Source organism: Ovis aries, chromosome 9 (assembly GCF_016772045.2).
Source record: "Ovis aries strain OAR_USU_Benz2616 breed Rambouillet chromosome 9, ARS-UI_Ramb_v3.0, whole genome shotgun sequence".
Taxonomy (NCBI): Eukaryota; Metazoa; Chordata; class Mammalia; order Artiodactyla; family Bovidae; genus Ovis; species Ovis aries.
In genome coordinates, this window is record NC_056062.1 from 57,802,205 (window position 1) to 57,815,939 (window position 13,735).

General features: G+C 39.5%; 1 protein-coding gene across 1 annotated transcript; it reads right to left on the reverse strand.

Moving 5' to 3' along the window:
* Positions 1 to 3,654: 3,654 nt before the first annotated feature.
* On the reverse strand, positions 3,655 to 13,456 carry FABP12 (fatty acid binding protein 12). The gene is made up of 4 exons (XM_004011764.6): positions 13,212 to 13,456; positions 10,904 to 11,076; positions 7,340 to 7,441; positions 3,655 to 3,729 (listed from the first exon to the last, which is right to left on the reverse strand). The coding sequence occupies exons 1-4, from the start codon at positions 13,318 to 13,320 to the stop codon at positions 3,655 to 3,657; spliced, it is 459 nt and encodes a 152-aa protein (XP_004011813.3). The 5' UTR covers positions 13,321 to 13,456.
* Positions 13,457 to 13,735: the final 279 nt, after the last annotated feature.

Here is a 13,735-nt window from a genome sequence, read left to right on the forward strand (position 1 = left end):
TCTAGTTTCCAGTTCTTCCTGAAACCATTGGGGTGATACTGACATGTACAGTTTGCCAGTCTGGATCTGTTTGCTGATCTGACCTACAAGATAAAGTGATGAATCCACATTTGATGCAAATAAAACAGAATATATTTTCCTTTGTGTTGGTTTTCAGTGATAACTTAGATGTACTTAGAGTATGTTATTGCTCTCCTTCCAAACCTTCTCACATACAGCTGAGATATAACCTGTGAGTTATTCTCTGTACCGATTAATTTCTTTAAAATATGTATTATTTCCCCAATATTGTGGAGTTCATGTTCATGTTGAAATTAAAAGATGGACACAATACGCCCACAAGAGAAAAGTTAACATGAATCCATCTCCTCAAATATATTATAGCAACTCTGACTTAAATAGGATGTATCATTCCAGTTTCTCATAGCAGCCAGTGCCAAAGTACTCTGTCAGTTTAGTGCAGTCTCCCAGGCATGTCTGTCTCTTTGAGACTTGATGGACTGCAGCACGCCAGACTTCCCTGTCCATCACTAACTCCCAGAGCTTGCTCAAACTCATGTCCCTCAAGTCGGTGATGCCATCCAACCTTCTCATCCTCTGTCATCACCTTTTCCTCCTGCCTTCAATCTTTCCCAGCATCAGGGTCTTTTCCAAGGAGTCAGTTCTTCAAATCAGGTGGCCAAAGTATTGGAGTTTCAGCTTCAGCATCAGTCCTTCCAAGAATATTCAGGACTGATTTCCTTTAGGGTGGACTGGTTTGATTTCCTTGCAGTCCAAGGGATTCTTGAGAGTCTTCTCCAACACTATAGTTCAAAAGCTTCAATTCTTTGGTGCTCAGCTTTCTTAAAACAAAACCTTTTTTTCTTTCAAACAAAGCCTTGTGCTCACCAGAACCCAGGAGAAAGGAACAGTGACCCAACAAGAGACTAACCCAGACTTGCCTGTGAGTATCCAAGAGTCCCCAACGGAGATGTGGGTTGGTGGTGGCTTGCTGCAGGATCAGGGGCACTGAATGCAGCACTGTGTGCACCAGGCCTTGTGAAGGAGGTCACATTTATCTTCATCACCTCCACCATAGTTTGGTTTCAAGTCAAACAACAGGGAGGGAACACAGCCCCGCCCATTGACACAAAATTGGATTAAAGATTTCCTGAGCATGGCCCTTATGATTATACAGTGGAAGTGAGAAATAGATTTCAGGGCCTAGATCTGATAGATAGAGTGCCTGATGAACTATGGAATGAGGTTCGTGACATTGTACAGGAGACAGGGATTAAGACCATCCCTATGGAAAAGAAATGGAAGAAAGCAAAATGGCTGTCTGGGGAGGCCTTACAAATAGCTGTGAAAAGAAGAGAGGCGAAAAACAAAGGAGAAAAGGAAAGATATAAGCATCTGAATGCAGAGTTCCAAAGAATAGCAAGAAGAGATAAGAAAGCCTTCTTCAGTGATCAATGCAAAGAAATAGAGGAAAACAACAGAATGGGAAAGACTAGAGATCTCTTCCAGAAAATTAGAGACACCAAGGGAACATTTCATGCAAAGATGGGCTCGATAAAGGACAGAAATGGTCTGGACCTAACAGAAGCAGAGATGTTAAGAAGAGGTGGCAAGAATACACAGAAGAACTGTACAAAAAAGATCTTCACGACCCAGATAATCATGATGGTGCGATCACTCATCTAGAGCCAGACATCCTGGAATGTGAAGTCAAGTGGGCCTTAGAAAGCATCACTATGAACAAAGCTAGTGGAGGTGATGGCATTCCAGTGGAGCTATTTCAAATCCTGAAAGATGATGCTGTGAAAGTGCTGCACTCAATATGCCAGCAAATTTGGAAAACTCAGCAGTGGCCATAGAACTGGAAAAGGTCTGTTTTCATTCCAATTCCAAAGAAAGGCAAGGCCAAAGAATGCTCAAACTACTGCACAATTGCACTCATCTCACATGTTAGTAAAGTAATGCTCAAAATTCTCCAAGCCAGGCTTCAGCAATACGTGAACTGTGAACTTCCTGATATTCAAGCTGGTTTTAGAAAAGGCAGAGGAACAAGAGATCAAATTGCCAACATCTGCTGGATCATGGAAAAAGCAAGAGAGTTCCAGTAAAATATCTATTTCTGCTTCATTGACTATGCCAAAGCCTTTGACTGTGTGGATCACAATGAACTGTGGAAAATTCTGAAAGAGATGGGAATACCAGACCATTTAACTTGCCTCTTGAGAAATCTGTATACAGGTCAGGAAGCAACAGTTAGAACTGGACATGGAACAACAGACTGGTTTCAAATAGGAAAAGGAATACGTCAAGGCTGTATATTGTCACCCTGCTTATTTAACTTCTACGCAGAGTACATCATGAGAAATGTTGGACTGAAAGAAACACAAGCTGGAATCAAGATTGCCGGGAGAAATATCAATAGCCTCAGATATGCAGATGACATCACCCTTATGGCAGAAAGTGAAGAGGAGCTAAAAAGCCTCTTGATGAAAGTGAAAGTGGAGAGTGAGAAAGTTGGCTTAAAGCTCAACATTCAGAAAATGAAGATCATGGCATCCAGTCCCATCACTTCATGGGAAATAGATGGGGAACCAGTGGAAACAGTGTTCAGACTTTATTTTTTTGGGCTCCAAAATCACTGCAGATGGTGATTGCAGCCATGAAATTAAAAGATGCTTACTCTTTGGAAGAAAAGTTATGAGCAACCTAGATAGCATATTCAAAAGCAGAGACATTACTTTGCTGACTAAGGTCCGTCTAGTCAAGGCTATGGTTTTTCCTGTGGTCATGTATGGATGTGAGAGTTGGACTGTGAAGAAGGCTGAGCGCCAAAGAACTGATGCTTTTGAACTGTGGTGTTGGAGAAGACTCTTGAGAGTGCCTTGGACTGCAAGGAGATCCAACCAGTCCATTCTGAAGGAAATCAGCCCTGGGATTTCTTTAGAAGGAATGATGCTAAAGCTGAAACTCCAGTACTTTGGCCACCTCATGCGAAGAGTTGACTCATTGGAAAAGACTCTGATGCTGGGATGGATTGGGGGTAGGAGGAGAAGGGGACGACAGAGGATGAGATGGCTGAATGACATCACTGATTCGATGGACATGAGTCTGAATGAACTCCAGGAGTTGGTGATGGACAGGGAGGCCTGGCGTGCTGCGATTCATGGGGTCACAAAGAGTCGGACATGACTGAGCGACTGAACTGAACTGAACAGAGCATGGCCCAGCTCATCAGAACAAGACCCAGTTTCCCTCACTTTCAGTCTCTCCCATCAAGAAGCTTCCATAAACCTCTTATCCTTATCCATCAGAGAGCAGGACAGAATGAAAACCACAATTACAGAAAACTAATCAAACTGATCACATGGACCACAGCCCTGTCTAACTCAATGAAACTATGAGCCATGCTGGGTAGGGTCACCCAAGACGGACGGGTCATGACAAAACGTGGTCCACTGGAGAAGGGAATGGCAAACCACTTGAGTATTCTTGCTTTGAGAACCCCATGAATAGTATAAAAAGTACTCTATGGTACAGGTGTATTCAACATGGCATCCAAAGCTATTGGCATTTTTGCAAAGGTTCTCTCATATTAGCTGTCATAATATTTTTATTTAAGCAGCCTTGGCAGTTTGGATCACAGTTTGAGAGTACCTAAGAGTTTGAGACTGGGTTTGTTTGTACTCTCTCATATGTTCGTGTGCAGGTAACATTGTTCACCACACTTTCCTTGAAGACAAACAAAGGATAAGATATTTCAGTACTGCTGGTGAAACTGACATTTAGAAAAAGGCAAACAAATTGCCATGCATACATACATTCCTTAAAAATCTGGAAAAGAAATCTATAGACAGCTATAAATCAAAACTATTTACTAGTGATTTTGCCATGTATACATATATAAGATTTGGCACTAGTAAAACAGAATATTTCACTTGTGAAAAAGCAATATTCTACTTAAAGAGTATATATATATCAGTTCAGTTCAGTTCAGTTCAGTTCAGTTGCTCAGTCATATCCGACTCATTGTGACCCCATGAATCACAGCACGCCAGGCCTCCCTGTCCATCACCAACTCCTGGAGTTCACTCAGACTCACATCCATCGAGTCCATGATGCCATCCAGCCATCTCATCCTCGGTCGTCCCCTTCTCCTCCTGCCCCCAATTCATCCCAGCATCAGAGTCTTTTCCAATGAGTCAACTCTTCACATGAGGTGTCCAAAGTACTGGAGCTTCAGCTTTAGCATCATTCCTTCTAAAGAAATCCCACGGTTGATCTCCTTCAGAATGGACTGGTTGGATCTCCTTGCAGTCCAAGGGACTCTCAAGAGTCTTCTCCAACAACACAGTTCAAAAGCATCAGTTCTTCGGCGCTCAGCCTTCTTCACAGTCCAACTCTCACATCCATACATGACCACAGGAAAAACCATAGCCTTGTCTAGACGGACCTTAGTCGGCAAAGTAATGTCTCTGCTTTTGAATATACCATCTAGCTTGGTCATAACTTTCCTTCCAAGGAGTAAGCGTATTTTAATTTCATGGCTGCAGTCACCATCTGCAGTGATTTTGGAGCCCCAAAAAATAAAGTCTCACACTGTTTCCACTGCTTCCCCATCTATTTCCCATGAAGTGATGGGACTGGATGCCATGATCTTCGTTTTCTGAATGTTGAGCTTTAAGCCAACTTTTTCGCTCTCCTCTTTCACTTTCATCAAGAGGCTTTTTAGCTCCTCTTCACTTTCTGCCATAAGGGTGGTGTCATCTGCATATCTGCTGCTGCTTCTGCTGCTAAGTCGCTTCAGTCGTGTCCGACTCTGTGCGACCCCATAGACGGCAGCCCACCAGGCTCCCCCATCCCTGGAATTCTCCAGGCAAGAACACTGGAGTGGGTTGCCATTTCCTTCTCCATCTGCATATCTAAGGTTATTGATATTTCTCCCGGCAATCTTGATTCCAGCTTGTGTTTCTTCCAGTCCAGCATTTCTCATGATGTACTCTGCAGAGAAGTTAAATAAGCAGGGTGACAATATACAGCCTTGACGTACTCCTTTTCCTATTTGGAACCAGTCTGTTGTTCCATTTCTAACTGTTGCTAACTGTTGTCCAGTTCTAACTGTTGCTTCCTGACCTGTATACAGATTTCTCAAGAGGCAGGTTAGGTGGTCTGGTATTCCCATCTCTTTCAGAATTTTCCACAGTTTATTGTGATCCACACAATCAAAGGCTTTGGCATAGTCAATAAAGCAGAAATAGATGTTTCTCTGGAACTCTCTTGCTTTTTCCATGATCCAGCGGATGTTGGCAATTTGATCTCTTGTTCCTCTGCCTTTTCTAAAACCAGCTTGAACATCAGGGAGTTCACGGTTCACGTATTGATGAAGCATGGCTTGGAGAATTTTGAGCATTACTTTACTAGCATATGAGATGAGTACAATTGTGCGGTAGTTTGAGCATTCTTTGGCATTGCCTTTCTTTGGGACTGGAATGAAAACTGACCTTTTCCAGTCCTGTGGCCACTGCTGAGTTTTCCAAATTTGTTGGCATATTGAGTGCAGCACTTTCACAGCATCATCTTTCAGGATTTGAAACAGCTCAACTGGAATTCCATGTCTTCCACTAGCTTTGTTCTAAGGCCCACTTGACTTCACATTCCAAGATGTCTGGCTCTAGATTAGTGATCACATCATCATGGTTATCTGGGTCATGAAGATCTTTTTTGTACATATATATACATACATATATAAATCACATATTATATATGATATATATGATACAATGTGTAAATATATGTGTATATATATACAGGTATTTATACAGAAAAAGTTTATTCATATGAACTTGAAGTTTGTTTATATGAACATTTTTAAATGCCTACATTGAAGCATTTTTATAGATACTCTATATTTTTCAAACAATAATATACATCAGTACAGTATTTCATGATTTTCAGAGCACTGATATACACATGATGGTATTTAATTCTATCCAAAAAATTTTTTTCTACGTTTTGAAAGCAAGAAAACTGAATCTTGGAGAAGATGAATGACTTTTCCAAAGTCAAATAAGAAGTGAACACAGAGATGGAAATCCATGTCTTCAGATTCTGAATCTAATATTTTTTTAATGAACTATAAAACCTATCTGGTTAGTGATTAAGGTCTTTATAGAAAGCAATAAAATAAATTATCCTTAGTCCTCCACTTCCTACTTTATAAGGGAATATATTCCATTGTTGAAAAAAATATCCTTACATTAAGAAATGAGGATAGATTTTTTTTTTTTATGTTTCCTTAGAAAGAACTATTTTATACTGTGTCCAGAACTAACAATTTATTCATTTTAGTGGAGGTAGGGTTTGAGAAGAGGACAGTCATGAACACGCTTCCCTCCATTCTGTACAAACAAGAAAGATTACTGGGGAAGCCATCCTGAGAGGAGCAGGATAGACTAAAAAAATGTAGACGTTGGAATTAAGCCAACCTGGATTTTAACCCCAGCCCCACCACATTTTCACAGCCAAATATCCTCAGGTAAGTCAGTGTCTGGTTCTCAATTTCTGCACCCATTAAATGGATTAAATAATCTTATTTCACAGGAGTATTGTGAAGATTGGTTAAATAATACATGAAAACATGAGGACATGGTAGCCATTAAGTGTTAGTTTTTACCTGTGTCAATTGATCTAGACATCAAACAGACAGCACTTAAGCTTTGTCCCTCTAGTTTAAATTTCCTATTCATGCTTTCGCTCGGTGTTATCTGGAAAACTCAGAAATTCACCCTGGTGTGGAGCAAAGGATCAGCAAAACTCTCAATCCCTGCTGAAATCTTTCTTGCACAAATGTGTGCTTGTTTTGACTTCCACACCAATCCAAAAATTAGGCAAGACAATTTTAAAAATTCTGTCTAGGTTTTTAGTTTCTCAATCCTTGCACATTTTCTAATCTTTATGATCATATATTTATCTGCCAATATCCCCCATCCCATTCTTATAAAGCAAGAGAAAATAGAAAAATTACATTCACTCCTATTGTTTTAGAACAAGCTGAGTGATTTTATATACAGTTATTGCGTGCATGCTCAATCGCTTCAGTCATGTCCAACTCTTGGAGACTCTATGGACTGTCATCCATCAGGCTCCTCTGTCCTTGGGATTCTCCAGGCAAGAATACTGGTGTGGGTTTTCATGCCCTCATGCAGGCAGTCTTCTCGACCCAGGGATCGAACCTGCATATCCTGCATCTCTTGCATTGCAGGTGGATTTTTTTACCCACTGAGCCACCTGGGAAGCCCATATATAGGTGTTAGATAGGAAAAATGAGAAACAGTTCACTCACCACCACCAGTTTCTCATCCACCAGCTTCCTCCTTATGGTGATCTCTTTGCCATCCCAGTCCTGAACCTGAATCAAGGAGCCATCATCTAAGATTACAGTACTCTGAAAAACAGACAAGACCAAATTCAGCTCAGACTGTGACATATGAACTCTAAAATTTTATCAGGAGACAAATTCTTTTCAGCTGTTGTGATATTCTCAGGTAGTTTTAGAATGGTGTTTACAATTCCATTTATTTTGAGACTTCATCAACAGTAAATTTGTTGGCTGATTCTTCTGGGGAAAAAGGTTTTAAAAGAGTAAAAACTAAATTTTACCTTCAGGAGTAAGTAAAGTTTTTACAAAATATATTTATTGTACAGGCCAAGTATTATCTTATTGTGTAAAGAATCACAAGTGAGTTTCAACTTTAAAAACATATGTGAAGCTAATTCAAACTCCCAATGTAAGATCCCATTTCCTCTTCTTACTCCAACAATATAAAAATAATTATAGTGCTGTGGGAATATAAAATGGTGTGGCATGTATTACAGTGAAAAATGATGGAATTTGGAGAACTTCCAGTTGATGAACCTATTATTTTTATTATTTTATTTTTTTTGAACCTATTATTTTTAAAAATAAGTTTATTTATTTACTTCTTTATTTTGGGCTGTGCTGGGTCTTCACTGCTTTGCTTGGGCTTTTCTTTAGTTGCAACAAGCAGGGGTTACTCTCTAGTTGCGATGTGAGGGCTTCTCACTGTGGTGGCTTCTCTTGTTGCGGAACACCCGCTGTAGAGTGTGTGGGCTCAGTAGTTGTGGGCTGGGCTCTAGAGCACAGGTGCAATAATTGTGGAGCACAGGCTTAGTTGCTCCTCAGCATGTGGGATCTTCCTGGACCAGGGATTGAACTCCTGTTTCCTACAGTAGCGGGTGGATTCTTTACCACTGATCCACTGATCCACAAGGGAAGCCCTGATGAACATATTAGTGTGCTGGGAAGGTTGTGTACCTGGAGGGGTATGGAAACTTCAAACCATTTCCCACATACCTTGTCTTATGCATTTCTTCCCTTTTGTTGTTCCTGAGTTGTATGCTTTACAATAAAATGGCAATAGAGAATAAAGCAATAATAATAGTAAAATAAATAATAAATAGAAATGATAATAATCGTAACAACAACAGTAGCTGGCACTTTGTAGCACTATTTATTGTGTGTGAGGCACTCTTCAAGAGAATTAACATATTCATGTAATTCTCACAGCAACCTTATGACGTAAGTACTATAATTATTGGGCTTCCCAAGTGGCTCAGTGATAAAGAATCCACCTGCCAATGCAGGAGGCACGGGAGGTGTGGGTTCTATTCCTGAGTTGGGAAGATCTCCTAGAGAAGGAAATGACAACTCACTCCAGTCTTCTTGACGAGATAATCCCATGGACAGAGGAGCCTGGAGGGCTATAGTCCATTAGGTCGCAAAGAGTTGGGCATGACTGAGTGCACACACACTCTATAATTATCCCCTTTTGCAAATGAAATGACTGAGTCACCATGAGTCTGTGACTTGCTCATAGCCACACAGTTGATTGATTGATTGGTGGCAGAGGTGGGATTTACACCCACACAATCCTGAGCCAGAGTTTGCAGCCTGCTCCTCAAAGTTTAGAGATAACTCTGTTTAAACTCTATTGCAGTTCAATTCAGTTGCTCAGTTGTGTCCAACTCTTTGCGACCCATGGATAGCTTGCAGCATGCCAGCCTTCCCTGTCCATCACCAACTCCCAGAGCTTGCTCAAACTCATGTCCATTGAGTCGGTGATGCCATCCAACCATCTTATCCTCTGTCATCCCCTTCTCCTCCTGCCTTCAATCTTTCCCAGCATCAGGGTCTTTTCCAGTGAGTCAGTTCTTTGTATCAGGTGGCCAAAGTATTGGTGCTTCGGCTTCAGTATCAGTCCTTCCAGTGAATATTCAGGACTGATTTCCTTTAGGATTGACTGATTTGATTTCCTTGCTGTCCAAGACACTCTCAAGAGTCTTTTCCAAGACCACAGTTCAAAAGCATCCATTCTTTGACACCCAGCTTTCTTTATGGTCCGACTATCACAGCCATACATGGCTACTGGAAAGGCTTACATCTCAGAGTTTATGCATCCACTGAGCTGGGTTTTCTACCAAAATTATTTACAGTCTGTCCTGTGATAGAGATAATGATAGTTACCAAATTTCCTTTCTGCACTTCTATACTTTCCAGTCTTTTTGTTCTAGTAGTTTTTTAATTTATTATAGACATCTTTATTAAATATTTTTGGTCAAAATTCTTCCATTTGATATTATACAGGAATGTGAAGTCTCATATTATTTAACAGCAATCTAATAATGTGGTATTCAGTTCCTTTTATTAGGACTTCACTCTCCATATTGTTTAACTATCTTCTATTGAGTGCTTTCATTCAAATGATATTTATTGAGCAAATATTAATATTATGTAACATCACTAGGTTCTGTGAAACAGAACAGACAAGACATCCTTTCTTGGAAGAGCTTACATCCTAGTCTGGGGGAACAGACAATAAACATAAAATATAAATAAACTGTGTAATGTAGGTAAATTGTATATTCAAGTCGGAGCCCATGAGTGAAAGTGTGTGTCAATTCCAGGTGTAGACAATAAAAAGCCTAGTGTCTCTTTCCCAATTTTGTTGACTGAGATCACAAACTTCACATGGTCCAGCTACAGATTAGTTGAATCTCCTTTAGCCTGGTCCCTGGAGAAATTAAGAGGGGCAGATACTTTATGCCCCCATCTCCAGCCTCCTCCTCCACAAAGAAACTTCTCCAACTCCATCGTAACACTGAATATGTACTATGAGTTAGAACTCCAATTGTGTAAGCACTGAGAGCTTGTGGATAATTTGTTACTGTGATCTAACCTCACCTTTACCTGCTAATGGGCTTTCCATGTGGCACAGTGGTAAAAAAATCTGCCTGCCAATGCAAAAGACACAAGAGACTTGGATTTGATGGATTTGATCTATGGGTCGGGAAGATCCCCTGAAGAAGGAAATGGCAACCCAATCCAGTATTCTTGCCTGGAGAATCCCATGAACAGAGGAGCCTGGTGGGCTACAGTCCACGGAGTCACATAGAATCAGACCTGACTGAGCATGCACACACATACACACTCATGCATGCCAACTAATACATGTTTTTATTCATTGTAAATCCATGTATGGAAAACTGCTACCAAATGGAAAGGCAGACCTTTTGTTTTTGAGGTCTAAAAATGATTCTGAAAGTGTTTTCTGTTCAATATTTGCGTAAGAATTGTTAAAAAAATCATTTTCAGTTCTGGTCCCAGATACCACAGCCTCTGGTGATAGAACCTGGAAGTAGGCATTTTTATACCAACATGCCATGAGATTTGTATGTATATTAAAAGTTGAGTTCCTCAGACCAAGGCTTAAGCCAAAAGTTCATCTAACACACTTTAGATATGTTCACCATAATTGCTTATTTACCTGGGAAGATTTCAAAATTAACATTTGTAATTAAATTCATCTGAAAATGTTGAAGGCCTCACCTTGGTTTTATGGCCACCTGGTGTGGTTTCCTCAAATTCTTCTCCCAGTTTAAAGGAGATTTCATTATTTTTAAAGATGCTTTTGGTTTTTATAGTGATCAGATCTTCTTTTGTGATGATGGTCACAGTGGGCTTTGCCAGACAGCCAAGTTTCCTGCTGGCTCTTCCTATTCCTGGAAACCAGATAAAAGGACACAGTGATTAAATCTGTTGTTGTCTCCCAAGACTCTCGTTAGCTGTATATGCTAATTAGGAGGTTTTAGAGTTAAACAAATTTGACTCTGCTTGCATTCAAACTTCTAAGCTAGTAGCACCACCATTATATGTTAAAATAGGGTATTTTTTACAGAAAAAAAAAATCTATCTCCAGTTTTGATCTAACAGCTGTCATGTTTTCTGGTCTAGTAGCTATTAATCCTATTGTTTCATGGACCCTTCTGAAAATTTGCTTAAAAATATGAACCATCTCCTTATTTTAAAAATGCACTCATTTACGTAGAGACAAAACCCTTTGGCATGAATTCTTCCAGATCTTTATTTATTCTCTTACATTCTTTTATGTTCACATGTACAGGGTTTGTTTTTATCTATTATGTATTTTTACTGTTGTGAAATATATATAACATAAAATTTATTATTTTAACCATTTTAAATGGCAGTACATTTAAGTGCAGTTTAAGTACAATTAAGTGTCAGTAAGTACCTAAACAATGTTATGCAACCATCACCACTATATATAGAATTTTTAAAAATACAAATATTTTATTATAATGATTGTTATTCAATTTGATTTTCCTCTATATCTGTATGTTTTGGAGAGTTTCCATGTCAGTACATATAAGCATAAATTTTTGTCATAGCTGCATAATGTTTCATAGTATGTACATTCTGATATTTAGTTATTTATGCCCTATTGATGGCCATTTTTGTGTTTCCATTTTTTGTTATTACAAATAGTGCTGTTGTGAACATGACTGCGCATAGAACTTTGTGCAGTACATATCAGTCTATTCTATAAAAACAGTATTACATATTCTTCAATACATAAGTTAAATTTCTAAGAGGAGGCACGTTGGGGAGACACAGTAACATGTCCATGTCCATGGAATTCATATTGTGAAACATGATGACAAAATGTGATAGGTTGGAAAATGGTCCCCAGAGATACTTACATCCCAGACCCTGGAACCTATGAATGTTGCTTTATATGCCGAAGGGGACTCTGCAGTTATAGCTAATTTAAGGCTCTTGAAATAGGGAGAGTATCCTGGATTGTCTAGGTGGACCCCAAATGTAGTCACCAATGTCCACATGAAATGTCCAAGAAATTTTCCTTTTAAGAAGAGGAAGAGGGATATCAGACTCCAGGAGAAAATGTGACTCTAGGAGCGAAGAGTGACTTGCCATGGCCACATGCTAAGGAATGCCAGCAGTCTTCAGAAGCTGGAGCACAAGATCGATCCTCAAAAGGCACAGAGCAAATGTTTGCAAGATGTTCATTTTTCAAAATAATAATGAACAGACTTGTGGACACAGGTGAGGAAGGAGAGGGTGGGACAAATTGAGAGAGTAGCACTGATGTATATACAATCTCTCAGTCGCATCTGACTCTTTCCTCCTCTGTCCATGGGATTTTCCAGGCAGAAATGGAGTGGGTTGCCATGCCTTCTCCAGGGGATCTTTCTGTCTCAAGGGTTGAACGTGTCTCTTGCATCTCCTGCATTGGCAGTCAGGGTCTGTACCACCAGCACCACCTGGGAAGCCCAATATATACACTACCATGTGTAAAATAGATTGCTAGTGGGAAACTGCTGTATAGCAAAGGAAGTTTACCTCAGCGCTCTGCGATGACCTAGAGGCGTGGGTTGGGGAGGTGGGAGGGAGGCTCAAGATGGAAGGGATATGTGTGTACATATAGCTGATTCACACTGTCGTACAGCAGAAACTAACACAAAGTTTATACTCCAATTAAAAATTATACTCCAATTTTATATTGGAGTATATATATACCCATTAAAAATTAATTAATTTTTAAATGTGATTTTTTTGTTTTAAATTATTTATTGAAATCATTTACTATTTAGTATATGGTGCATGTGTATTTATCTATGCAAATCAAGAGTAAATTATGTGAGAGCAGGGATTATGTCAATTTCAACTAATTTTGCACAGAACTGTATCTAGGTGCTAAATCAATATTTAATGTTTCTATGTGAAAAACTGAAGGAAGAGGTTCACACAGAGCAAGTTCTGTGCTGTCAAAGCTCCCACTTTTACTGGCTGTGATACGCAAGTAAATATGGCTCACCCAGTTCTTTCATATATTCTTCAAAATTTTCACAAGAAATGGATTTCCATGTTCCTTGGAACAGATCAACCATTCTGCTTAAGTTGGCTTTAAGGAAAAATTGCATCATATAAATAAGTATGTTCCTTGAAATATGTTGGAACCTGTTTTCAATACAATTCTGATTGATGGTGCAGAAGAGTCAGGAAAAAAAAAAATAATAAGGTACTCTAATCTTTCTCATTGTCCCATCAAACCACCCAAAGTAGGAAAGCTCTCTCAAATGTAAGGACGTCAAGATGAAAATGGAACATGGTACAGATTTTAGCAGGACTAGATGTAATTTTTCCAACTCTAATTTAGGGTCAAAACTGATGTTACAAACTCTTTCTGTTTTCTTCCATAAGAACCGCTACACACAGCATTGAGTGAGGCAAGTGCAGACTGAGGCAGCTGTGTCTTATGTCTGAACTCCAGGTCTCTCTCTCTGTTTCTCTAGTCAAGGATGATCTAGAAAAAAGCAAATGTCTTAGCTGTATAGAGAG